Source organism: Ixodes scapularis, unplaced genomic scaffold, assembly GCF_016920785.2.
Source record: "Ixodes scapularis isolate PalLabHiFi unplaced genomic scaffold, ASM1692078v2 PGA_scaffold1__304_contigs__length_218370807, whole genome shotgun sequence".
In the NCBI taxonomy this organism is placed as follows: Eukaryota; Metazoa; Arthropoda; class Arachnida; order Ixodida; family Ixodidae; genus Ixodes; species Ixodes scapularis.
This window is the reverse complement of record NW_024609846.1, coordinates 212173206-212200753: the sequence shown is the minus strand read 5'-3', so window position 1 is coordinate 212200753 and position 27548 is coordinate 212173206. Positions and strand designations below refer to the sequence as shown.

At 45.5% G+C, this 27548-nt stretch overlaps 1 protein-coding gene across 1 annotated transcript in view; it reads left to right on the top strand.

Annotated features, from left to right (window-relative positions):
- Positions 1 to 27209, top strand: part of LOC8053205 (zinc finger protein 385B) — a 50792-nt gene extending 23583 nt beyond the window's left edge. Inside the window, exons 4-5 of the mRNA XM_040223290.2 lie at positions 504 to 845; positions 22274 to 27209. Of these exons, the coding sequence (XP_040079224.1) occupies positions 504 to 845; positions 22274 to 22304 (373 nt within the window). The 3' untranslated portion in view covers positions 22305 to 27209. The remainder of the gene's footprint in view (positions 1 to 503; positions 846 to 22273) is intronic.
- Positions 27210 to 27548: the final 339 nt, after the last annotated feature.

Here is a 27548-nt window from a genome sequence, read left to right as displayed (position 1 = left end):
AAGGTTTTCAAACATGCAAGATCGTTATTGCGACCCAAATGTAAGCTCCAAGAAACAAAACGGTTGTGGCGGCGCCCATCGACGCCGATCGTCCGCTACATTTGATGATCGGCACCGCCACATAGTAGTCACAAAGATGGGGGTTACAAAATTGGCAGTCTAGGGAAGTGTGAAATTGCGCACGAAATTAACGGGTTATACCAGTTACACAGTCTATTGGGCTACAAAAGTTTGACGCAGAATTTAAAAGGAAGCTGCGGAAAGATTTCTGGGCTAAGTGGCACAAGTGACCGCCCAATATAGGGGGCACAGCCACCAGCGTCCATCCGTCTGTGTCGCCACCTTCCACAGCACCTTCCACCGGCGACAAAGCGCAGCTCAGTCGCCGGTGGTTCAAACTTTGTACCATCCCGATTTCGATGAGGCACTGACGGTGCTGGCGCCAGGACGGGGCGTGGCACTGCCCGTGCGAACGAGACCTAAGCCGGGCGTTTTTTTCGCAGGCCACCGCCAGGCATGGCGATCAAGGCCAGCCAGGTCCGCAAGGGCGCCTCGGCGGGGGGCCCTTCGGGTCCCCGCGTGTTTATGTGCGAGCCCTGCAACGCGAGCGTCACCTCGGAGCAACAGCTCAACGCCCACCTGCAGGGGGCCAAGCACAAGGCGCGCGTCAGCGGACTCGCCACGGCCGTCACAGCCAGAGTGGTGACCGCAAACGCCGCCGCAGCCGCCGCGGCTGCCGCAGCGGCTGCGTCGGGCATTTCGCCATCGCCGCAGCAGCAGCAAGCCGAGCCATTCATCGCATTCGTGGCCGGCTCCAACCCTGTGTGCATCTCTGCTTGCGGTGAGTGAGTGAGGGGCTTGCCTTTGAACATTCATTGCCTTTTAATGCGAAGGCATTAATTGTTCCGTGGAGCAAGCCGACGCTGCTGCTCCAAACAACAGCTGAACTCCCCACTCCCAATGGAGCAAAGGGAAGCCGCGATCTGAAGACTCCCAGCTTTGAAGCCGCAGAAAAAAACCGAGCCAAACGGCAAATTCATTGCCCTCTTTGTGTGAAGTCGAAATCTGATAGAATCCCACTGGCTGGCGAGCATCATATTTCAAGGAACAAGGCTCCCATTGGCCGAGGGGCGTCACTTTCAGGGAGAGGCTCCCCATGGCGCTGCGTGGCCGCGCCAGAGCGTGCCGGGAAAAGGAAGCGTTTGGCTGGTGGGGCCTCCCAGAGAGAGCTCACTCTAGCAGACTCCTGAGCGCGGCACGGCCACTTCACGAGAACGCGCGCAAGAACGACATTCATGCTTTCGCATTCACAACTCGTAAGAAGTGCTTAGGTGTACCTTGAGCCTTTTTTTTTAGTGCAGAATTGCATTTTTATTGGAACTGACTCAGCCTTGTAAAGTGAAGCATGCCAGGGTCAATAAGTATTGGCTGCTTGCCAAACACTCCGCCACAAGCTCCGCCAACCACGGGAGGCACCTGTGAAAGGAAAAAAAAAGAACAGAATAGAGAAGTTTCTGGAGACAGTTTAAGAAGATTTCTGCAGCTGCAAAAACTTTAAAGAAGTAATAAACCGGAGCAATAAACGAAACTCAATCTACTTTCAATCCATCCGAGTCAAAAGCAGTTCTACTGTACGTAAAGTAGCAGTAGCACAAGACTATTAAACTGCAACCTGGCTTTCGATTTAGTTCCATTTATCTTTTGGGGGAAGTGCTCGTGTGACCGGGAGGGAGGGGAGGGGAAGGAGTTGCAAGCCACACTTTAACAAGCAAAGTGCTGCAGCTTGGCCACCCCTGCTGTATATCATTCCTTGAAATTGCTTTTTCTTTAACGTCCTACATTTATTTGACAGGCAATAAAAAATGTTAAATGTTTTAACACATAGCTTCTTATGCAAACAATGCCACCATTTGCTGAAGTCACATTTTAAGTCCCTCATAAAAAGATCCTTATGAATTCAGCTAACAATAATAACACCGTAAAATACCGGGCAAGTGCCCACTCAAAATTTAGAGATAATCGCGAAAAAATGGGGAATTGCCGCTTGTCCGGTCATCAATTTTACATATAAATGTACTGTGCATATTTTTTCACATCTTAAAAATTGGGATATGGGCGCTTAATGTGGAATGGGTGGATGCGCGGTATTCTACGGTAGGGTTTAGGTTAGGATATTTTTACTCATTGGTAAGGATGTGTGAATATTCGAGATTTCGAATATGAATTGAATCGAATATTTCTCTTATTCAATTCGATTCGAGAATTGCATATTCGTAAATTAAAAGCCATGTTAAGTCGTCTGAAATTGCGGGTATTGTAGCCAATTTTCTGTAAACCTTTGCCGGTTATGTTGTATGTCCAACTGCTGTGTCTGCACTATCTAACGCGCCCCCAAATCTATTGCACAGGAAGATTTAGCTCCCAGGTATTCAAAAAGTAAATTGCTGCTGATATTTTACCGCTGAGGTAAAATAATCAAAGTTGAACGCATACCCCTTAGAACAGATTTTATGAAACGCACGCGAACACAAAAATAAATACCGTACACTAGTCGCTGTTGTCGAAGTTCGACGATGGTTCTTCGCTGTCCACAGAGGTAATCCCTGCTTATGTCTTGAGCATTTTAGGTGCCGCGCTTCCCGCGCTTGTACAACTGCACGACCATCGCTTCTGGGGGGGTTGTATTCCAAAACAACTTTGTGAGCTCGTCGGGTTGCTGATTATGAGGACACGCAGTGGTACTCCGTTATCTTTTCCCGCCAGTGTGTTGGCCTTTCGTTTAAACAAAGTTTCCTAGGGGAATTTGTTTTATATTTTTATCTTAATGGCAGGCACAAGCGACGTTTGACTCAAATCTGTAGACGCGAGAGAATTCACGTGATCTGGTCATACAGTTACTAAAATGGCAAATGTAAACGAACGGTTAGCCTTGGTTTTTGGTTTTTATTGTTACATGCATGTAATTTTGGCTACCGATTTTGGCGAAAAAAAAGTGCACGTTAATTCTGCAAGCAAGGATGTATTAGCTCACGACAAAGGAGCAGTTTTGGTTTTCTGCTGAAGGAGAAAGGGTATTTTCTGCAGCAGGAGCAGTTGTCATGCGAAAAGGGAGCGCTTATATACTGAACATGAGTGGAACAATTATTTTTCTTGCATGTGTTTTGCAATAGTAATTGTATTTGCAGCTGATATGTAACTTGCTGGCTAGTCAAGAGTAATTTCAGTTATTTTCTTAACAAAGGTCACTACCACTAGAGGTTGCATTTTTACATGCTATTATTCTAGACATGTGCAGTTTTGTACTCATAATTTTGTCAATTTGTATTGTCAGTTGCACCTTTTGTCTGCTTTCATGTACAGTTGACAGGTTATTACTAGTCAAGGTACAGTGTAGACCGCATATAAGGTATGTCACGGGAGTCGCGAAAATCCGCACTATAAGCGGTACCGCGCTATAACCAAAACATCAATTTTTCAGGCCAAATTACATGCCATGAGACAACTTACCTCTGTAAAACAATGTATTTTATGTTAGACGAAAAATAAAGCTTAGTCTGAGGAAAGTCCTTATTTCACCAGACTAGTACACTTCTCTCTCAAGTGTGTCACACATTTTGAAAGAAACTAAGAAAGAGCCTGGCACAGCTTTTTAACGGCGTTGCGGATGACCTGGTCTTCGACGATGCTAAGGCAGTTGAATACCTCATCAATGAAGGAGCTCAGGCTGGTTCAGACATCTGCAACGAGCGCGTTATCTATGACTGCGTCCATTGCAACCGGAGCGACTGGAATGACCTCTCTGCACCGCATGTACACACACCTGCAACCACTGCAACAAGCGCAGCGGGTCGTCAGCACGGCGACCGCTTGCTTCTATGCCGCCGTCAGCTGTTCCAGCGGTGCCTCTAAAAAGGGGACGAACTGCCACTCAATGCCGTAACAGAATATAGACAGACAGTTTTCTATAACCTAAAGCTTTATTATTATTTTTTTCTCATGACAGGCTTGCAGGATACAGTGGATGAAATAAAGAAAAGAAAGAGATGCAGTATGCTGTCTTGGACGATTACGACTCTAATACACGACTTTGCCAATAGTACAAATCTCGCTACACACCTTTTCTACGATTATAAAAGACGTTGTAATCTTAGCAGCGATATAGCAACATAGAAATATGATTTCGTGATCAGATAGACGTTGCGAGCGTTCAGGATTGCTAACACTAATCACTTTTCTCCGGTGATGAAAATGCGTGAGAATTCGCATCCTTTATATGGTATGCGCAAGTAATACCTTGAACTTGAGCACACGCATGAAATGCTCCAAGTAAGAAATCCGGGCGATGTTCGAGGACGCAAATGCTTAGAAATCACCACTGTAGTCGAAGTAAACAAACACGACGACACAGGCATTTCTGCTGTCTTGAGAGTGCCGCCACGACATCGCCGCACGAGTAGGTGGATCTTCCCTTCTAGTATGTGCTGGGTTATCATAGCGACACACGACGAAAATTCACAGACAAGGATAGCGCTTTTACGCGGAACCATGAGCTTCCACCACGCCGTCCACGTCGACGGTCACCACCTACGCCATGTTTGCAGATAGAAGAAGCCAGCCTGCGACCGGCATGCAACGTGGGCGACCAGTTCTCCTCGACCTGTGATTGGTCTGTCGTTGCGGTTGTTTCGGTTTTTCCAACACAGCGGGGAAAGCTGGGCTCGCTCCAACTCCTTGCGTCGTGAATGGCACGTGCGTGCGTCCCTCCATCGCTATGGCAACTGACGGTTGCAGGCCCTTTCAACGGTCGTTTCGGTTCCAGTCGTTGTGGTCGCTACGGACGCATGTGTGTGAACGTACCGCCTCTCTCTTCGCTTCTCCTCGCTTCTTTGAGCAACAGGGAAGCGTGCTCGCTGTGCCGGTCGGCCGGCGGGGTCGGTGGGCTGTTCCAGAAACCGCACTATAAACAATATTTTCCTGCGCGCGCCTGCATTTTTTGAGCGGTATGTACCTTGAAAGCTCGTTAATTCACAACTCATTAATTCAAACTTTTGGATAATTCGAACCAGTCACCATGGTTCGGTCACGCTGCGTAGAGGTACATGTGTAAAACAACCCGTTAATTCACGCTCGAATCGTTTCCGGCACCCATAATTCAAACCGCGTGCCGCCATACGTGCAGCTTTTCCGGTCAAGCGACAGGCGGCACGGCGGGAGCCGCGTTGCTGCGCGTTCCTAAATGCGGCAGGCGTGTTGCAGGAAATGCGAGTGCGTCACCGGTATCCACTGCGGGCCGATTGGAATGCGAACATGAATATTTGGAACATCGTTAGGCGTTCGAGAGACCAATAGGGGCGCTCAGAGTGGTTTCTTTCGCGCTTTTCGAAGCCCTTCACGTCCCTTTGTTCTCCGCATTACCAGTCCTGCGGTTCTGTTTCCGTGCCTCGTTGATCCGGTCCTACTGTGTTTGAGCCGTTGCGCGATCGCCGATCCATTTGTGCTGGTGACTTAGCTGATGGTGTTGGCCGTACTGGCCGTACGACCGAGCTACGTGCTACGCGCTTTGAGAACGCGATGTCATCATCGGGTATACTGGCCCGAGGAAAGTATCACGCCAAAACGCTGAGAGAGAAAGTGGAGATTTTGCGTGAAGTAGACGCAGGAAAAGCGCGCAAGGTGGAGATTGCCAGGAAGCACGAGATCCCGAGGAGTATGTCGTAACATATCTCCGCAACAGGAAAACAATCGAGGACGCCTATGAAGCTGAAGTTTTTGCCCATGGCAGAAAAAGACTTCGCTCTGCCAAACACCCGGATTTGGAGAAGGCACTCATCACATGGGTTAAAGAGATGAGAAGCCAAGATCTTCCTCTCAGCGGCCCCATCATCATGGCGACGGTAGCCGAGTTCGCACTACATTTGAAACACCACGACTTCGCCGCGTCTGAGGGATGGTTCCATCGCTTCCGTCAGAGGCACGACTTCTTCTTCCGTATCGTGTCTGGTGAAGGTAAATACGTGAGCATGGAAACTTGCGCAATGTGGCGAAATGGATCCCTGCAGGGCTACCTGGAGATCTACACGCCGCGGGACATCTTCAACGTCGATGAGACCGCTCTATTTTTAAAACTCTTGCCGGACAAAACGATCACGTACAAAGGAGACAACTGCGCAGGAGGGAAACGAAGTAAAGAGCATGTCATCGTCTTGATCGCGGCAAACATGACTGGAACGGAGAAGCTTCCCCTGCTCGTAATAGGAAAGTCGATGAAGCCTCAATGCTTCAAGAACATTCGCACACGGACCACGAAGCCAACAGAAAGGCGTGGATGACTGGCGAGTTCTTTAAGAAGTGGCTTAAGGAGCTGGACAGAAAGTTCGAATTGAGCAACCGACAGGTTCTGCTTATCGTAGACAACTGCTCAGCGCACAAGGTCGACGTGGAGCTAAAGGCGATTAAACTCGTGTTTCTTCCACCAAACACAACTGCAGCACTCCAGCCGATGGACCAGGGTGTGATCAAGAACATCAAGTCCTTCTACAGACGCCACATGCTGGAACGAATGGTTCTTTGCGCGGTCAAAGGGAACCAGACTTATAACGTGACGTTCCTCAGTGCCATGCACATGCTGGTTCGCGCATGGGACCAAGTCACCGCCGCGACGATTGCGAACTGTTTCTGTCACTGTGGTTTTAGTGTCTTGGGTACGGAGGCGGCTGGCGGCGACACCGGAGAGTGTGAAGTTGTTTTTGAGGGCATGCGTGATCTGCTGCAGGACGTGAGTTTTGCCGATTACGTCGATGCAGACAGTAGCACGGTGATCTGTAGCGCTATGACAGACGTAGACATCATTGCTCAAGTAGTTGGCGAACCCGTCGCGGAAGCGGAGAACGATGTCTATGACGAGGAGGAAGAAGTGGGGGTGGAAGAAACTCCGATTCGACCATCCGCGCCGGAGGTCATGGATGCATTGAACGTGGCACGTCTTTTCTTCAGCTTTGAAGAGGGCAAAGAAGATGCCTTGCGCTTGGTGCGTTCCCTTGAAAATAAGCTAACGACCATAACTTTCCAAGAAAAGAAGCAGATGATGATCACTGATTACTTTTAGGGATGTCGCGAACCACCCCAAGTTCGATTTCGAAAGGTTTCGATATTTGCGAAGCGAACTGAGGTTCGATTTCGAAAAATTTCGATATTTTCGTACCGACCAAGGTTCGAATTCGAAAAATTCGCAACTTTCGATCACAGTGGAGTTTCGAATTCGAAAAGTTCGAAGCTTTCACGGTTTTTAGAATTTCGGATTCGAATATTTCGAATATTTTTTTACTTCAGGTTCGATAAGTTCGAAGATTTCGAAATTCTTTGGAAATAAAATTCGAAAACTTCGAACGCTTCGAATTTTTATAGACATGAAGTTCGAACAAATCGAAGATTTCGAATTTCTTTCTGCATAAAGTTCGAAAAGTTCGAAGGTTTCGATTCTCTTTTAATGCTAAATTCGAAAAAAAAAAACAAAAAAACTTCGAAGATTTTTAAATTCTTTTCTAGTCCAATTTTTCAAAGTTCGAAGTCCGGTTTTCAAGTTCCTCCACAGTTTGTTTCAAATAACGTTTTCACGACTCACTGGTTTTCACAAAATCAAGTTTAGAAAAGTTAGGGTGTGATATCTAGATTCTTCGAAGTTGGTCAGGCAATTAAATGAGACGACGAGTGTCCCGGATGTGCTGGAATATTTGCCAGTGCAGAGTGACGTGTGACCATGGACCAGTAATTGTGACCGCCAGCTCGGGGCGGGGCGGGGGGGGGGGGGGGTCTTTAACCTGCATCACGCAGTAGTGATCACACGAACACACTGTTTCACGAGACTCATCCAGTTCGAAATGGCCAGGGACGAGCAGAAGATTGAGGCTCAGAAAAACCTTGAAGTGACCTGGCAAACTACCTCGCCACCCCTTGCACGCTGGTAGTAATCTGATAGAACGCCGCCCGAGTGACGCTGGCATATAGTAAGTTAAGTTTGTAATTGTCCTGGAGGTTTATTTTCTGGGACAGAGGAATCGCCTCGCAAAAAGCCGACACAACTCGAGGTCGAGGAGCGTTCTACCATATAAGTGGCGTCGGAAGAGGAAAAACGGGGTGTAAGCGTCACATGCTTAGTGGTTCGGAAGTTCAAAGCTATGTCTTTTCGACCTAAATACCTGTGCCAATAAAAAAAAAAAAAAAAAAAAAAAAAAAAGCGAGAATAAAAAGTTGGAAAAAAAAAAACTATAAAGAATTCGCCGGAAGTGTTGTATTCTTGCGTATTCAGAAGTTCAGAACTTCGAAACAAGCTTCTTTTACCAAATTGTGTACAGGCTAAAAGAAACACGTCCCAGGATCGTGAAGCGAAAAAAAAGAGAAAAGTTTTCTTTTAATGACGTGCTGAACTTGAACACTATTAGAAATCTCCTGCCATGAGTTAATTTATTCCCTAACGTGAAAAACAATAAATACATTATTTTGTATTCTGCAGATGGCAATGATATGTACTGTCTGTGGTGTTAATTTAAATGCGATACCTCAAACAACTTATACGAAAATAAATATCAAGTTTAGGGCATAATTGCATGTAAATACATGTTTGTACATTTCTTCGAAACTCACGTTGAATAACAATAATCACATCTTAAGATGGCACTTACCTAGGCTATACATAGATCATTCTTAAAAAAGTATGACATCTCTACCACAAATAGCTTCGGCTACAGCGCGCTTCAAATCTGGCACAAACGATAATCATCAAAAACCCGTCGTCCTTCCTCGCCCCTTCGGAAATTAATTTCTTTAAAACTAAGCATGCCAGAACATTGAAACAATCGCCATTGTCTTTCGTAAGGAACGCAGCACCGCGTGTAAAAGTTCGAGAAAAAAAAAAAAAAAAAACTGCGAATGTACCTCACTATTTGAATTCAAATGAAGCCGTCCGCTGGTCTTTCGAAGTTCGACGAACGTCGAACTTTTACCCTAAAAGTTCGAAGTTCGTCAAAATTCTGACTTTTCAGGATTCGAAAGTTCGAAACTTTTCGAATTCTCTTGATAAATAAGTTTGAGAGTTCGAAATTCATCGAATTTTTTGGTCAGTCAAGTTCGGAAGTTCGACAAGCATCGAACTTTGGAGCGCAATAAGTTCGAAAGTTCGATAAAGATCGAATTTTTTAGCGTAATAAGTTCGACGGTTCGAAAAGCGTCGAACTTCTTAGCTCAACAAGTTCGAAAATTCGGCTTCCGTCGAATTTTACGATGTAGACAATTCGAAAAATCGAAATCTTTCGAACCTTTCGAACCGCTTGATTCGATAATCGAAACTTCGATTCGAAAAAAGTTCGCGGCATCCCTAATTACTTTGGATAATAAAGGTCTGCCGTTCTGAGCGTTTCCTGTGCAGAAGCCGCCTTTTTTTTCTTTTTTTTTTTCGTTTTTCGTTAGTTTGAACTTTGTTTAATTCAAATTCTCTTTGCATCCCCGTGCAATTCGAATTAACAAGCTTTTGTCGTATGGGAGGCGAACCGGTGGTTGAAAAAAGCCGCGTTATACCCTCTCCTGCACTGTAAGCGGTTACGTTGCTAGTGGTCTGTACTGTATCATAGCTCTGTTACCAGTTGCATTGTTTATATGCTGCCTAGTCGAGTACAGTGATCCCTTGTTATAACTAAGTCAACGGGACGGCAAAAAAATTTGATAAAAGCGGTAATTTGATAAAAACGCGAGAGCCATAAAAAGAGTAACAGTAACCTTGAAAGTACACAGGAACAGTGTGGAAGGCTTTTACAAATATCTATTCAATTAAACAAACCTTGCTGATTATCCAGGGTTACTGAGACATGAAAAAAGACAGGACATCAGTTTGCCGGGCGTTTTTGTCAAGCATTAAAAAAGCCTCCTCCAACTGCCTCAAGCACCGCATGAGGCTGTCATTGCTGCTGCCGCGCTCCACCTTTTTGCGAAGAAGACGAAGCATGTTTTGCGTTTCTCCAGTCGTGGGTACCTCTCCGGGTTTCTCATCCAACGGCTCTTCGTCTTCGCCCTTGCCACACACGAGGTCCACAATCTCGGCATCTGTGACGGAAGCGACAACCGAGATGTCCACATCCACAAGCGCAAACGAGTCGAAGTTGTCTTCAGAAGTTGCACCGACGATCTTGTGCACGGTTCTGTAAAGGTCGCCGCAGATCTCGGTGTCGCGGGAAAAGCCGTCGACAGCTTCGATGCCGGGATGTTGATTTCTCTCGCAATTTCCAACTTCTTTAATCAACCACCTCACCACCTTTCTCCAGTTCTCGGATCAGCTTAGCTTTCTGTTCCAGGGTGAAGCACTTCCGCGCGGGCTTTGGCGGCGCCATCGGCAGTGAAGCAGGTTACACGCACCTACTGTACATGCGGCAGACGGGCTGTGCTGCCTTCGCAACGCAGAACACGACACCAAAGACGCTGCCTCGAAGCGCACGCGATTCGTAAATGCAGTGTCTGGCAAACACGTGCATTGTGTGCGTCGCGACGACCAAGTAGACCAAGTCAACCACAGTACAGCCAAAGCTACGGAGGAGCGTGTATCCCGACCTGTTCAATAAAAGGGAAAGGAGGAACGGAGTTTTTCTTTCTTTTATGTTTATAGATAACTTGGGACGGTGCTTCCAAAGAGTTGGGCGCCGTCAGGGGATGCGCTTCCCTGACTTGATTCCGACGAGAGCCGGGCCGCGGGGCCGGGGACGCCTTTTTCGGAGGTCGATACGGGCAGTGACATCCGTGACGTCACTGCCGGAAACATAAAAGCAAGCAAAAATATTTAGATGTATTTTTTTTACGTTTTGTGGAGAGCCTGTTGCAGGTTGTTGTGTCCAGTGTTGGGGTGGGGGGAGGCGGCGATTGCAGCATGTTATTGTTGCAGTGCCATGCGCTAAAGAACAGAGGCCAGATTCACGAAACAATCTTGCACCAAAAATATGCGTACGACAACAGCTCCGGAGCCGTCTTTCTACGTTCAAATCAACATGACCGACAACGTCGCATTTGGTTGCGACAACCAATGGACATTTATTTTTCTACGTGCTCTTCTCGCTGGTCCCAATTTCAAGCAGCAAGAAAAAAGAAGGAAGTACTCGAAACCGGCCACGACGGACACGAACGCTGTATCCACAAACACCCGGGAAAAGCTACAACACAATCGATGGCATCGACCGAGTGAGCTCGGCTGAATTTAGGCCTAACAGGCACCCTGACTCGACGCAGCGTTGCTCTGACGCGCCTGCACTGCTCCGACGGTCTTTGGCCAAGACCGTCTGCCCACTACCGGCTGGCTTGCTGAATGGAATACGCGCCCGCGCGACCCTTGTGGATCCTTCCCGTATTATAGTTTGATCACTGACCTCAATTTTAGATTAAGAGGTCAATCTCTTCCCCTTGTCATCTTCTTGTTTTCCGAGGCAGCGGTGACGAAAGCTGTTGTCAAAAAGGGACTCTCATCAATTCTATCTTTTTGTTTTGTGTGATATGGAGCTCAAATAAACGCCTTATGGACTACCTTCGCAACACGGTATGTGGTACACTTTGTTATTAGTATGCCATTTTTATTCTGACGACTGTACGTCACTGTCGAGCTATAACAGTTTGTGGGAGCTACGCAGTGCCGGTCCCACCTTTCTTTGCCAAGTGTGATGTCAGCATCGAGTGGTAATTGTAAAAGATCCGTCCTGAAGTACTTCGCTCAAACGCGCACGTCCGCTCCGAGTGTGCTCAGGTATTTACGTGGCTCTTGCTGACACACTCGTTCTCGTACAGTGAACTCCCATTAAACAAAGCTTGGTTAAACGAAAAATATGCATAAACGAAACTATGTAGACAACTCTGGTTGGTCTCTTATGTATTTAATGATAAAAATGTTTGGCTTATCGGAACACTTTTTTTTCTTACTTCGGTTTAAATGAAGCTATAGCAAGCTGGGCGAGTCGGTAAACGTTCCCCGCAGGGGGCACCTGTGAAAGCAGGTGTTTGGAGAGTGGCGTCTCCACGGACCCCGAGCCATGCGGGTTCGCCCGCCCACGTCTGGCTGTGCGTGGCTTTCCCGTGTCCGGGGAAAAGGGCATCCTGGTGGTTGAGTCGAACCCGGGGTAGGTTTGGACCCTTCGGGGCCCCCCGGGTGAGGCAATACACCACTTCGGCCCCCGCTTCCCGTAGACGGGTGTCCTGGCTTGGCCCGACCAGGATGATTCAGTCAGTCGCCACTTCTACTATCCCCTCCCTTCTTTTACCTTTGTCTTCTCCTTCTTTTCACTCTTCTCATTTCTCTTCTTTCCTTTTTCAACTCCTTTGGTGGCAAGGGCTAACCTTGGGTGGCGACAGACCCCTTGTCCAAAACCACACTTGGTTATAGTACCTGGGCAGTGCTAATAGTCTAACGGTTCCAGCAAAGCCCTTTTTGTTATGGTCCGTTAACTATTCCCTCGTTGGGCTCCGTGGTGGGCGGCACACCACAGGTTCTGAACACTCTTTGCCCTTCTATGGCGCCCCCCTCTTCCAAACCTCGTTCAGGGCAAGCCTTTAAAAGGCGTTGTCTTGAACCCAAGGCCATCGACAAAGATTCTGAAGGAGAAACATTTACGAAGTTTTTTGTTGTTCATTCACTTGATGAACAAAAACCTGTTGCAAAGCTGTCACCTTTTGTTGTTGCGAAGGTACTAGAAAACCTTGTCGGATTTTCCTACAAAGCTAAAAAGCAGCACTCCGGAGACCTCCTAGTGGAGGTAACCAACAAAAAACAGAGTGAAGCGATCCTTAAACTGACTAGTTTTCTTGATGTTAAAGTGTCGGTTAGCCCTCACCGCACGCTCAACATCATCCGTGGGGTCCTCTCCGAGGACGACTTCTTACACACTAGTGAGGAAGAACTTCTCGAGGGACTCCAAGGTGTTGGCGTTGTTGCCGTTAAGCGCATCATATTCCGTAAAAATGGTGAGGAAATTCCTTCGAAACACGTAATCCTTACTTTTGAAAGAAACGCACTGCCAGAAACCATCAAGGCAGGATACCTTAACTGCCGCATCCGCCCATATGTCCCCAACCCCCAGCGGTGCTTCCGTTGCCAGCGTTATGGCCACGGATCACGCAGCTGTCGAGGGAAGGAGACGTGTGCAAAGTGCAGCAGCCACGACCATCTAACCGACAACTGTGAAGCGGCAGCTTTCTGTGCCAACTGCAAGGGTCCTCACCCTGCATACTCTCGTTCTTGCCCCTCCTGGCGACAGGAAAAGGAAATCCTCACCTTAAGAGCAAAAGAAAACTTATCTTATCCGGAAGCAAAGCAAAGGTTCTCCTTTCTTTCGAAAGGCACATACTCCGACGCGGTGCGCAGGGGCCCTCCGCCGCGAACGGAATCGAAGGCCACCCAGGTCTCGCCTGAAGCCCTGGCAGTGGCCTTTCGGGCCCCCACCCCCCCGCAGGGGCAGCAGCTTCCCCCACCTTCTGGAGGGAGCACATCAGCAGCCTCTAAGTCTCAGGACAGGCAGGCGATGCCAATGCCCGTCCTGACCGCGACGCCTTCCTCCGGTGGAAAGGAGCGACACTCTCGTTCCAACTCACTGGAGAGGGCCTCCTCCAAAGAGCGGCACAACTCTCGTGCTGCTCTCCCTGTACTCAAGGGGCCGGAGCAGGCAGAGTTGAAAGATACTCTGCCCAGCACCTCCGCTGCCTCTTCGGCTGGTCGCGGCCGGGGCCTGGCTCCCCGTGATCCAAGCCGGAAGAAAACGCTGGCCAACACCAGCGACACGACTCAAGAGGCAGACTTGTCCATGGAGTTGGACGACTCGGCTGCTCCTGCTTCTGACCGGGATAGCATGGAGTGGCAGACGCAGACCCGTGCAGGGAAGAACAAAAAACTGGTTACTGCGCCGAAGTAATCCAAGTGGTCTCCCTCCCGAGTTTTAATCTTTTTACTACCGAGTTTTATTGATTTACACTTTCCTATATAAACAAATTTTATAAATGTCAAAAGTGAATTTTATGCAATGGAATTGTCGCGGCCTTTTAAGAAATATTGATGATATAAATCATTTCATGGATGAGCTTCGGCCGATAGCTCTTGCTCTCCAGGAAACTCATCTTCATGATCGCTCTCCCCATATTTTAAGACGTCACCGGGTCTTTAGAAAAGACCGTCTTAGTGATACTCCCTCTGGTGGCGTGGCAGTGGTTGTACAAGGTGGGGTCGCCTACTCTGAGGTCCCGCTCCGCACACCACTTGAAGCCGTGGCAGTGCGCCTTCTTTTAGACCGCCTCATAACTGTAGTATCGCCTTATTTACCACCTAACACTCCATTACATCTTAGTGGATTGCAGGGTCTTGTAGGTCAACTCCCACAACCCTTTATGATTCTAGGCGATTTTAATGCCCATCACCCCCTATGGGGTAGTATTCGTCAAGACACTCGTGGAGGTGTAGTTGAACGTTTTTTATTGGCATCTGGACTATGCCTTCTTAATGGGAGAGAGCCAACATTTTTTAGTGCAGCTCACACCACGTTTACATCCATAGATCTGTCGATTTCATCCCCCTCATTGTTTCCTTGCTTTACATGGAATGTTCTCAACAACCCTTTTGGCAGTGATCACTTTCCGATTGTTTTAGAGAGTGTTGTTCAGTTGCCCTCACTTTTAAAACGTATCCCTAGGTGGAAGTTAGATAAAGCTGACTGGTCACTTTTTGGGTTACATTCCACCTTGGACCCTTCTCTGCTTTCCTCTATGTCACCTGAAGATGCTACACTGTATATTACTGAGCAGATACTGAATGCTGCTGAGGTGTCTATTCCACGAACCTCTGGTAATGTGCCAAAAAAATGCAAACCATGGTGGAACAAGGAGTGTGCCACAACCTTAGCGGATCAAAACAGGGCTTGGGGCAAACTTCGCAGATACCCCACATCAGGTAATCTCGCAGAGTTCAGGCAGCGGAAAGCTAAAGCCCGTTGGACCAGGAAGCAGTCAAAATGGAAATCCTGGATGAAGTATGCCTCTTCTATAAATAGTTTTGTGCCAGCCAAGGAGGTTTGGGATAGATACAGGAAAATAAATGGAGACTATAGGTGCTTTGCAATTCCTACTTTTGATGCCCCTTCTTCATCTTTAGTTGACATCGCCAACATCCTTGGTGAACATTTTTATAACACATCTAGCTCGGCAAACTACAGTGATTCGTTCAGTAGATTTAAATCTTGTGCAGAGCGGCAAAATATCTCCATGTCTGGAGGAGACTCTGAGCCTTATAACCAGCCTTTTACGCAGTATGAGCTTGAAGTGGCACTTGACATAACGAGGGTTTCTGCTCCAGGGCCCGACGCAGTTCATTATGAAATGCTTCGTCGCCTTTCTCCTGAGTCCCTGAAAAGTCTTCTCTTGTTTTTCAATTTATTGTGGGAAAAAGCCTGCTTTCCCCATGCCTGGAAGCATGCTCATGTCATCCCGCTCCTAAAGCCGCAGAAAGACCCTTCACTACCATCAAGTTACCGTCCCATTGCTCTGACGAGCTGTGTTGGGAAAACATTTGAAAGGCTTATAAACAGACGGTTAGTATACATATTAGAAAGGCAAAAGGTCCTTGACAAATATCAGTGCGGGTTTCGCCGAGGTCGATCTACTCTCGATAATTTGGTTCGCCTAGAAACCGTTATACGCGAAGCATTTGTGAACAAGCAGCACTGTGTTGCTGTGTTTTTTGACTTAGACAAGGCATATGATACCACTTGGAGATATGGTATCCTGAAAGACTTGTATGCTTGCAATATCCGTGGTAGGATGTTGCAATGCATTAAGAACTTTTTAACAAACAGAACCTTTCAAGTCCGGCTTGGCAGCACCCTGTCTAAACCTTTTGTTCAAGAAAACGGAGTCCCACAGGGAGGCATTTTGAGCGTCACTTTGTTTGTACTGAAAATGAATTCTCTCACACGAATGCTACGTCGGTCCATTTCCTACTCTCTCTATGCTGACGATGTACAGATCTCCTCATCTTCTTGCAATCTTTCTAGTTGTGAGCGGCAGTTACAACTGGCTATAAACAAACTTTGTAAGTGGGCAGACGAAAATGGTTTCAAGTTCTCTGTTGCAAAGACAGTCTGTGTGCCTTTTTCCCTACGTCGTGGGCTCTCCTTAGACCCAGTTTTGAAACTAAACGGTACTCTAATTCCTGTTAGGAAGGAGCACAAGTTTCTTGGTGTTTTATTTGACAAAAAACTTACCTTCATTCCCCACCTGAAATTTCTGAAAGAAATTTGCCTTCGTTCCACAAACCTTCTGAAAGTTTTGGCTCATAAATCATGGGGGTCGGACCGAAAATGTCTGTTGCATTTGTACACCGCGCTTGTGCAATCTCGTCTTGATTATGGCGCCGTGGTGTACGGATCGGCTCGCCCATCTGCTTTCAAGATGTTGGATCCTGTACATCATCTTGGCTTGCGTTTGGCAACAGGTGCTTTTCGGACATCGCCTGTACTTAGTTTGTATGCGGAATCAAATGAGATGTCGCTGTGCAAAAGACGTCAATACCTCAGCCTAACCTACGCGTCTAGGATCCTAGCAAACCCTGATCACCCAACGTATCATTCCATACAAAGGTCTCAATTCTACCGTCTCTTTGAAAATAAGCCAAGCATCGTCAGACCGTTAAGTTTTCGTGTAGAGCAATCTTGTTCCTCACTTCAACTTCGTCTGGACGAACTTAACCTAATTCAAAACACAGTCTGCGTGGCGCCCTGGAATGTGGTACGTGTTTTTTGTGACTGGACTCTCACTAAGTTTAATAAGAATAGCATATCAGCTCTTGTTATTCAGCAGGAATTCCTTGACCTGGAAGAGAAATATAAAGATTATGCTCACTTTTACACAGACGGTGCCAAGACTTCATCGTTTGTCGGGTGTGCCGTGCATTCAGGTCGTTTTGTAAAAGTTACACGTCTAGAGGAATTTTCGAGCATATTTACTGCTGAAATCTATGCTGTGTCTTTTGCATTGGATTATATTCTGAAGACTAAAACTAGACGGGCCGTAATATTTGTGGACTCTCAAAGTGCCATTACTGCAGTTTGCTCTCTAAAAGCCACCAAGAATATGCTTGTGGAACAGGTGCGAAGTAAACTTAATGGAGCTTTACGTAAAGGTCACAATATAAAATTCTGCTGGGTTCCGAGTCATGTGGGAATAAAGGGTAATGAGGAGGCAGACAGGCTCGCTGCATCTTCAGGTAACTGCTCTCGATATCAAGCTAGCTTTCCCTATCAGGATATCAAGTCATTAATTAAGTCGTCACTTTTTCGTTTATGGCATGCAGAGTGGGCCATGGAGTCTAATAACAAGCTCCATGTAAGCAAACCAGTCCTTGGGTCTTGGGAGAGCTCCTCACTTAAGAACCGCTTTCACGAAGTTGTATTGTGCCGGCTTCGAATCGGGCATTCCTTCCTTACACACAGATATCTCCTTTATGGGGAGGATCCACCAGTTTGTGAGCACTGTGGAGACAATCTTACTATACTTCATATTTTGTGGATCTGCCCGGAATTCGACACCGAACGTCGCGCTCATTTTCCTGAGTTTTTTAGATTTTGTATTCCATTTCATCCCGCTCTTTTGCTGGGAAAGCACCCTCTCGTTCCTCTTGATCGAGTTTTATCATATATTACTAGCACTGGCCTTATACACCAGATCTAGTCCCAGTTGTTTTCAGGATCATCTTTTTGTAATGAGGTAACCATAGGAGTTTCATTAGTTAATTTAGTCTGGCGCAGTATGGCCTCCGTTGCTGTTGCGCCAAAAAACCCGCAAACCCCCCTCGGTAAACGTTAAACATGGCTGAAAATCCTCGTTTGTCCTAGTCTCTTTGTGCACAATCTTTAACCATGTTAAATTAAACTAAACTGAACGAAAACTATAAACGTCGGACCACTATGTAAATTAGCAATAGCCAAGCCCCCATAGCCTAGCCAAGCCAATCCAACGATAGCACATGTTCCCGAGTAAACGACGTTGCCATATCTTATCACTCTCATCGTAGATCCGCAATGGAAACCGCCAGGAAACGACAGCACCGTGCAATTTCGCTCGCAACGAAAGTCAAGATAATTCAAGAACTTGATTACAACCAACTTACAAAGACTGAAATCGCCAAGAAATTTAGGATCCTCAAGTCCACGCTATTCAGGATATTGAAGAACAAAGGAAAGATTGAAGACGCCGTCGAGCTTGGGAGCTTCACGACAGACCATATCCGGATGCGGACGACGGTGTACGGTGAAATTGAGGATGTGCTTCTACTCTGATTCAAGCGTGCACGCAGCGCCAATTTGCCGATCAACAGACCCCTCTTGGAGGAGAAGGCCTGAGAGATTTTTTCTCAGATGGGAATCGAGAACTTCAGGGTAAGCGACGGTTGGCTTAGTTGTTTTCAAAAGCGGCATGGTTTTTAAGACTGTTTCCGGAGAAAGTGCGGCAGTTAATGGAGATGTCTGTAGCTGCTGAGGCTGACACTCTCTTCAGGCAGGTTATCCAATCCACTTCTTTCACGTGAGAGGACTATGAAACGCTGGACGCCAACATTGCAACATGCCGTGAGGAGAGACTTTAGGAACTGAGTGCTGAGTTCGGGGTGAAGACCAGTCAAGTGATGACAACATGGGGTGCGATCGCAGCGAGAGATGCTGTCACACTGTTGCAGTGCTACTTTGAACATAACAGTTCCACAGAGTTTCTGCCCAGCCTCTCAGCAACGCACTCCTACTTTGTGAAGAAGTGCTTGAGCAATGGCAAACAAACTCTCATTGACTTCTTTTTTTTTTTCTAACCAGCAACATTAGGTGTGTTCAATGCTTTAAAACAGGTAGGTGCACAGAGTTTCTGTCCAGCTGCTCAGCAGTGCACTCAGAATTTGTGAGAAAAGTGCTTAAACAATGCCATACAAAATCATCTATTTTTCTTGTTTTGTTTTTAGCAACATTAGCTGTGTTTGATGCTTTAGGAGATGTGCACGGAGTTTTTCTCCAGCCTGTCAAGATTATGTACTTTAAAACTTAACAAGAGGCCATAACCTTGTTTTGTTTAGTCAGCCATGTTATCTACAATTGAAGCTTTTGAAATAAAGTAATGAAGCTCAAATTTTGTGTACTTTGCTTAAATGAACTTCTGATAAATGGAACAAATTTTCTTGTCCCGTCAAGTTCCGTTTAAGAGGAGTCCACTGTAGTTGAAACATATCTTTTTTAGCGTAGGCTCGCTTCTGCATCTCCGAGGCCGTCAAAAACGCCGCGGCGATTTGTTTCCATCTACAGTCGCCGATCGATTATTCGGACTTCGCAGGGACCGAGAAAACGTCCAAATAATAGAGCAGTCCGAAAAATCAGCAGATTGAAAAACTTGCCTTTATTACTTCCAAGTCGGCTTGAAAAAGCCGTAAATAGTGCCTTGTTCCAGGTTACGCCTGTGTGCCTTGTTTTAGGTTACGCCCCCGTTTGTGTTCGCCAACTTTCTGCTAGCTTGAGAAGCGCTGCCTTCTTTTCTAGAGCCACAGTCGAGCACTTTCTGCGCTTCTTAACGACACATCGCGGCGGCAGAAGAACAGATAGGGCCATGAGGTCCAAGCCAGCGTTGTCCGAACGAGATGAGGCACAAATCCACGAGTGCAAAATGGCGACTGTCGACGCGAAAGTGGGGCGGAGGCGCGAAGGGATGGAAAAAAAAAAAAAGTGAAATGATGATGATGATGATGACGTGCAGTATAATGGAAAAAAAGGGCTAGCATAGCGTCACCTAGCGGTAGGACTCTGGAGTACTCAAGTAGCGCTGCCAAACCAAGCCAATCCATTTGCAGCCAAGATGGAATTCAAAGTGGCCGCTTCTCGATGATGTTTTCCGCTAATCGCTCGCGAGGATTTGTCCGAATTACCAAACTTTTGGACTACAAGCTGTCAGAAACATTGGTCGTGAATATGCACTATTTCTATGGGGTAAGTCACGGCTCCGCCTTTAGGTCCTAAATATTGAACAAGTCCGAATTATCGGAGTCCGAAAAAACGGTCGGCGACTGTATGTCACTTTGCAAACGACTGGCACGGGCCATCTTTTACCGACTATGACAGTTGTGTTGGCTTCGGAGGAACGAGCTGGGAGCATACTCCGAAGGAGTGCTCGAAGTGAAGAGGTCAAGGTAACAAAATAGGTAGAACTAGCTCTATTTTGACGAAAAGCGGACATGACATCACAGACGTCAAACTACTACTGTGTCCCCTTGCTCTGCCCCGTATTACCCTCCGAAAAAGGCGTCCCGCGGGGCCGCAGGCACCACAGGCACCGTGTGGAGTGTCGGAACTAGACTCCAGTCAGAACTGTCGCTCAACACGCTGCCGCATTCCTCTGCGCGCACAGAGCTCTTGAAGTGGTGATCTTCCGCCTTCTTTACTCCTTTGACTCAACAAGTCGGGATTGAGGGGCAGGTGCATCGGGGCTACAAAGAGGTGGCCGCGACAGACACTCCGCATGCAAAGCACGTGCTCCACGCATTTATAGCGGCAAAAGACAATCTACCTTTCGCAGCTACAGGCTTTTTGCGCACATCTTGGAAGGGTTGCGCTGGTTTACGTACTGTATCGGCGGATCGTCCTTCGTATCAACGATGTCTAACCGTCGATGCACTTGGAATAATCCGGTCTAAAATGCATGCATTGGGATCGGGATCGCGTCAAACTTCGAGAAATGCGATAATTCGTAAGGATTGTCCTTCGTAATAAGCATGTCCGGCCGTCGATACACTTTGAATAATCTGGTTCAAAATGCTGCATGTGTTGCGATCGAAACTGTGACAAACTTCGAAAAATGTGATAATTCGTAAAAAGTGATTTCGTTATAACGAGGGATTAGTGTAGTTTTATTTACTTGGAATTCGTTATCATTGTCAGTTTGGAAAATAATGTAAAAAGTATGTGCATATTTTTTTTTGTCACTTAATGGTACACACATATTCAATATTCTGAGTTATATTTTCTTTTTTTCAATATTAGAAAATTTCAATATTCGCACACCCTTACTCATTGGTGTATGGTTTGCCCTGCATATAAGTGGAAAAGATGTGGCCAAAATGTTTTTCGGATTATTTGTAATGTTTGCCTACTTTAATTTCTATGGAATCTGGAAAGAGAAAAGACGTGGGAGAAAAGGAAAGGGACAATTGTAAGGACAAAGAGAAAGTTGTCGTCCTCTGTTGCCAAACTTTTGACTCCCGGTTCAGACACATGTGTTATTGACTGATTGTGTTCTCTCCTCTCCTGACCGGTTACGACGAGATAAGACCTGGCACCATAAATCAGGTTCCCCTGGCCCACTCCCGGTGTGCACACATTTCCTAATTTTTTGTGCATTATACTTTCACCATGAGCTTGAAATAATTCTGACAACATTAGGAGGAACCATTGTCTTGATCTCGAGTGTACTACGAAGCATTTATAGTGATATGCAAGATAAGAAAAGCGGTGCGGGGGGGGGGGGGGGGGGGGGGGGGCAGGGGCAAAAAGCGGAAACTAGGGAAGCTGAAGTGGAGCAGAGCGACCTCCTTTCCACAGCGTCTTTTCTCATACGCGCCCTCAAATACTTTACCAGGGGGAATACATCCTACACTGCCCAACTGCATTAAACCTACCACGCCAATTTCTCCCCTGGCGGTTTGGACGTCTCGCCGCACCTGAAGAAAACATCTTTTTGCTCTAAAAATGCTTAGGAAACAAGCTACAACACATATCGAGCCAACACTTGCATCGACCGATTGGATTGCGGAACGCCTTTCGCCCGCCCGCGCAAATGCTTGATAATCGTGACTTCGATGGAAATGGGTGGCGCCTCCCACCACTCCCAGTTCAATGCACAAATACCCAAGGTTTTTGGTCACCCAGCCATTCAAACTGCGCCAAACCTGTCTCCGCCGAGGCCTTTGTATTATCAGGGTGTGGGATGTATTGCCCCCAGCAAAGTATTTCATGCCCTTTTCACCCTTAAGCTGGCTTTCTTACCTTGTACCTGTATTTCAACTCTGCATGACGCATCATAGTGGAACACAAGGAGCCATAATGCTGTTGGTTGCTCTCTAACACAAGTGCCTGAACTTGTATGTGTGTGTGTATTTCTCTAGCTTAGTAGCGAGGCAGTTAATGTTCCGTGTTTTATAATCAGCCTTGCAATGTTTACTTACGCAGCTGTTTTCTGCTTCTCTGCTTAGGAACCATTTGAAGAAGACCAAAGCATCATGATCCGTGGCAAGCCTAGGGGCCCTCCTCGGTCTCCATTCATTTTCGTCTCCCCGGAAGGAGGCTTAACACCCAAAGTCATTTTCCTGTTCCTTTGACAGTCTTGCTTTTTTTTTCTGTGTTCTGAACTCCAGACGAGTTGACATCCATGTCCATTCCTATAACGCTGGGCATCCCGGTCATTTAACGAGCGCTAGTCGTCATGTGGTCTAGCAGCCCGAAAATCGGTACCAAGGAGTCGAAAGAATCTGAAAGGGTTTTTTTCTTCTCACTACTATCCACCCAAAGATTTTTTAATGGCGAAGGGACTTTTTTCATCTAGAACATAGAAGTTTATGCTTGTGTGCAGTGTTGTTTCTGTGTGAAATTGAGGTAACAAGTGAAAAGCAAGTTCTTGTTTCATATCATTTCTTGCAGGCAAAGGTTGTTAACTACTCTGAATTAAAAACATACAAACTCCTTCTTTGTGCATGTTTTTTGACATTGTGTCTAAATCTCGGCTGGGAACCTCTTTTGTGGGGAACCTTTGCAAGAATGAAGGATGTGGTCATGGTATTCTTATGGTATTTTACACTTTTGGTGGAACTTGTAGATCTGGCTTAGGAAGTGCTGAAAATTTGCTATGTTTGGGCCAAATCATTCAAGACCTCATTCGGTTATATGTGAAGCTATATTTTCTTTTGCAATTTAAGTGTGAGGCTTTGGCACAAGCTTTGGCTAGAGAGTAATCCGATGCCAATTTAAGGCCTGCATTTATGTGCTTGTACGTTGCATTCAACTTGTGAAATCAGCCTTAGTTGAGATTACATAGTTTTTCTTCTTTTCTATGTATGTACTACATTCTTTTATGCTGATGGTTCAATCTTTCTCTTTTTTTGTGTGTGTGAAGCTGACTGTGGATGCTAACAATCTCAAGTGGTCCATGAGTAGCATTAGAAAAACAAGCTGATTTCCATACATAACTAGTAAAATGCTTCAACTATTGCTGTTTGCAACATTTTCTCGGCAGTTCTTGTTAAGGTCTGACTTACAGAGTCCTCTTCTGCCAGCAAGGAAACTGGTTCCCAGTTTCCTTCTCACCATTCATTCTCACTCCGGTTCAGCGGCCTTTAATAGGCGAAACTAAAATTTCTGGCAGCCATATTGTGCTATAAGAAGCACAGTTTGAAGGAATTAATGCAGGTACCTGAGCTATACATAGTTTCAATTCCTGTGCTGTTTGAATACATAACGAAGCAGTGTCTGCCCACCACACTTTTCTGGCATAACTTCCTACATGAAATATATAATCACCTAGAGATACGCAAGAATAAGAAAGAGTGGACAATACAGGACACTCTGTACCGTCCACTTTCTCCCTTCCTTGCATATTTTTGCCACTTAGGTAAAAGTGAACCAACTAACTCAAATTGCTGTTTTAAAAATGTAATGTTTTTGAAATTTTTATTTTTTATATTGACTTCTTCTCAACCTGCTAGGATGTGAGGGATGCTTACCAAAATACTTTTGTGACTGACATGATGGATGGGCCAATAAGTTGACTGGTTTTGTAAATAAAACAATGGGGCAATCTCCCAGCTGTAAAATTTGGGATACTTGATGCTCTGTCAGCTAGGGACTGCCCTTTGGGGAGCATTTTTATTATCGGCAGGGGAGTTAATTTCTTGGTGCATGCAACATTGTATTGGCATTGTCTAAGTGGTATTTAGTTTTGTTATACCTTAGATTACCCACCATGCAATATTGAGCATGCGCCACCCAGGAATAAAAGCATAGGTAATCAATCGAAGGGTGCTTTCCAATTCGAGAACTTATGTATGAAGATGCCTAGTTAAAGGTGAAGTTTAACTGCTCTTGGTTCCTTCCTCAGATAATAACAAAACACACACCTTACTTTGTGCTCTGCTATGTAAAATGGAATTCTGACAAGGCAATCAAGCTTTCGATACACTGTACAGACATTGGGGATAATGCTTGATGTCCTGCTTGTTTGCAAAAGTGCATTCGTCATTAGAATTACACCAGCATGTCGTGTACTAAGAGACTATCCCAGAGGTCATTGACCTGTTTAACGGTATCTGTAATGACCTTGTTTCATTTTTTTCTATTGCAATTAACTGCTACTCTTCTGACGTACGCATGTAACCAAAGTGAGTTCGGTATTTCTCCTCTTTTGACGTACGCATGTAACCAAAGTGACCAGTGTTTTCTGCGGTGTTATTGTGGTTGAATATTTCTGTGATAAGGCATGGGGTGCAACTTCTCTATTGGCTAAAGCCTTTCTTTGTCATGTGATACTTGTGCTGTTATATCCATATTGTTTTCCTCCTGCTGTACCACTCTTGCTAGTTGGGCAAAGGTTGCAATTTATTTTAAATTTTGTTGTGCAATTGTTTTAGGCGTCTGTAGCTCGATGTGTCATAGTACTCTTCGTGTTACTTGGCTATTCTACAGTCCTTCCAAGAGTTGAGTCATCATTGCTGTTTTTCAGTGTAAACGCAAAGTCATGTCTCTGGTAAGGCTGCACAAGGGGTAGCAGCTTCATTCTTGCTATTTAATAAAAAGTGTTGGAGCCCAATGACTACAAAAATTGTCAGTTGCAGCCACAATGATTGCAGTTCTTGATGATTGTGAAACTTTTCGCACCTAAAAAGAAGTTTCAGAAAGTTGCTATGGAAGTGTGTAACACAAATCAAATTTCCTTCACAAATTCTTTTTTGCATTGTTTAGTGATCAGTCTTTCTATCATATCTATCAATCATGTAATATCAGGGTGACACTTCCACTGGGCAGGTGTAATCAGTTACCATTACATATGTTTCATTTGTCTGGACAATCAGCTCCGTGTCTTTTATTAGAATAACAAACCTAAATCCTAATGAGTTCTAGGGAAGATACTGAGCAGATCGAGAGCAGGGGCAATCACTGTTGTACATATCACTTCTAATCAAATTTTCTGTATGCGCTGAACTCTAAACGTTGCTCATCAAAAACGTTACTGCTGCATTGCATTTGCTTTCATTTTCATAGTTATTATTTGATGTTCCTAGCATGTGACGTGGACAATCTTAGTCAGTATCGGCTTCGTGATTCTTGCACTTTCACTGGAGATTCAGAGTGATGCTTTTGCTCTTAGGGCTTTGAAGTGTTTATAAAGGAATTCCAAAAGGAAGACATCAGAGGCTGGAGCAAGCCCTACAAAAGACCAAGACTTTGTCACTTTTTAAGAGACTAAAGCATCAGATCTCATTGTAATGTTGTACGGGTAGTTGCACCTGTATAACAAATGTTGATGCACACAGGGTTTCAGGACAATATAACTTTTTCAGCCTGTGCACAGAGCAAGTAGTTGTGAGGGGCAGTGTTGCAATGCCTGCGTTGTCGAAACAGGCTTGCCTGCAGTTCTCCTTGCACTTCGTTTTTCACAAGTGATGTGAACAATGTTCCAAAGCCAAGTTATTTAATATTTGTGATGGGGAGGAAAAACATGTCTGGTCATTTAGGCATTGGATCTTACGTTCTAATACTTTGTGTGGTTTGAAGTCCATTCTTTTATGTTTTGTGCAGTTTTTGCAGGAGGAGTGGTGTCTTGTCACCGTTTTGGCGGTGGGCTACGAAGAGGTAGCGTAGGAAATTAGGGATTGATTCTGTATGGATAGGCTAGAGTTAAGATTTGCTTGTTTTGTGCAAGAAGTACTTTTTACACTTTTCATAGTCTGGCAAGTGCTTGTCTGTTATGCCGGAAATTCAGAAGCGCTCGTATATAGCATATTGTTAACAGTGATTAAGTGCAACTGAACTTTTACTTCGGGCTTTTTCGTGATATGTCACGAGTCTTAACTTGAGAAGACGAGTCAGCCATTTTTTTGGGACAGTGCATTTCAGAGGCCAGTGCCATGGCACTGACTACGTTGCCAGGTTGCCTATGCTAGTTTGTTTCTGGAAACTACACTCTGCCTCACTAGTTGTGTGCAGCATTACCAAAGGTACAGGAGCAAGAGCGCAAGCCAAGCAGTTGGAGAGGAGCGGAAGGAGGAACATCCTTCTTACTCTGATCCTCTCTTGTGTATCCCAGATGTTGCTTTTGTCCCCCTCAGAGATTAGCCTGTCACTCAATATTCTTACAAAAGCGGCTTTCCACTTCCTCCCACCCGTGGCTTCCGCAGCACTGTGTGCAACTAGTGAGGTGGAGTGTAGTGGGGGAACTGGAGTTAGGGTAGGTCAACTTGAACTAAACAGGACCAGGTCATTAGACTGTTTCAAATGGTAGGAAACGTTAGGGAGCACTAGAGCAAGCGGCAGCGCAGGCATCAGATGTTCCGACTCAAGAAAGTATTTTTTAAGCACCATTTCAGACAAAGGCGTTTGTCTGCTAGCAGTTTTTCACTTTGCTGTCGGGGCAGAGTATTCAAAGTATAGGTATTGTTGTCGCTTCTATCTCTGCAGGTAGTAAATCTAGTATAGAAAAAAAAATCTGCTTTAAATTCATTGTTAACTGAGCTTAGTTTCTTGGTACGTAGCAACCTTCTGTGTAACCCCATTCACAATGTTCATGAAGTCTTGGCATGTGTGAAACTTTCCAGGTTTCTCTGTAACATGATCCTACAGTATCCTTGTCTCTCTCACTTGAAAGAAATGTTGGATATACATACTCTGCTTACTGGTGTATGTTTGCAGAAATTAGTTTAAGTCTCATCATTGTGCATATTAAAAAGCATTGTAGAGCTTTACGCTCTAAAATGCCGGCCTCACTGTGATTGGCTGCATTGTGTTGACATTGAGCTTATGTATTTTATATGTATGAGTTTTCGTAGCACATTGAGACTTGCTGGCATTGACCATTGTGCATTCTTCTGTTTGCATCTTCCGTGGAATTTTGTTTTGGAAAATAAAGCTGGACTCTTGACACAATGGCTCCTGTTTTGCACCGTAAATGTCTTGTCTTTCTTTGTATGTTTTTTTTTTTCTCGAACATTGTAAGGGAAAATCATGTAGCAACTGGAAAGCACGTGTTTCAAATAGTTTTTTAAACAAGGTATATAAAGCAAACCTCGGGTTTTCGTGATTTGCAATACTGCTTGATTCAGGCATGGCTTTCCTTACTCCGATAATTAGATCAGTTCATTCCAAGAAAGTGTGATGCTTCAGCCCCTGATTCCAAGGGCAAATACTGGTTGCCGGATAACCAAAAAGACACGTTTTTCGTGCGAGGCTCAGAAAAAATATAAGGCGGTGGAGAAAATCGGC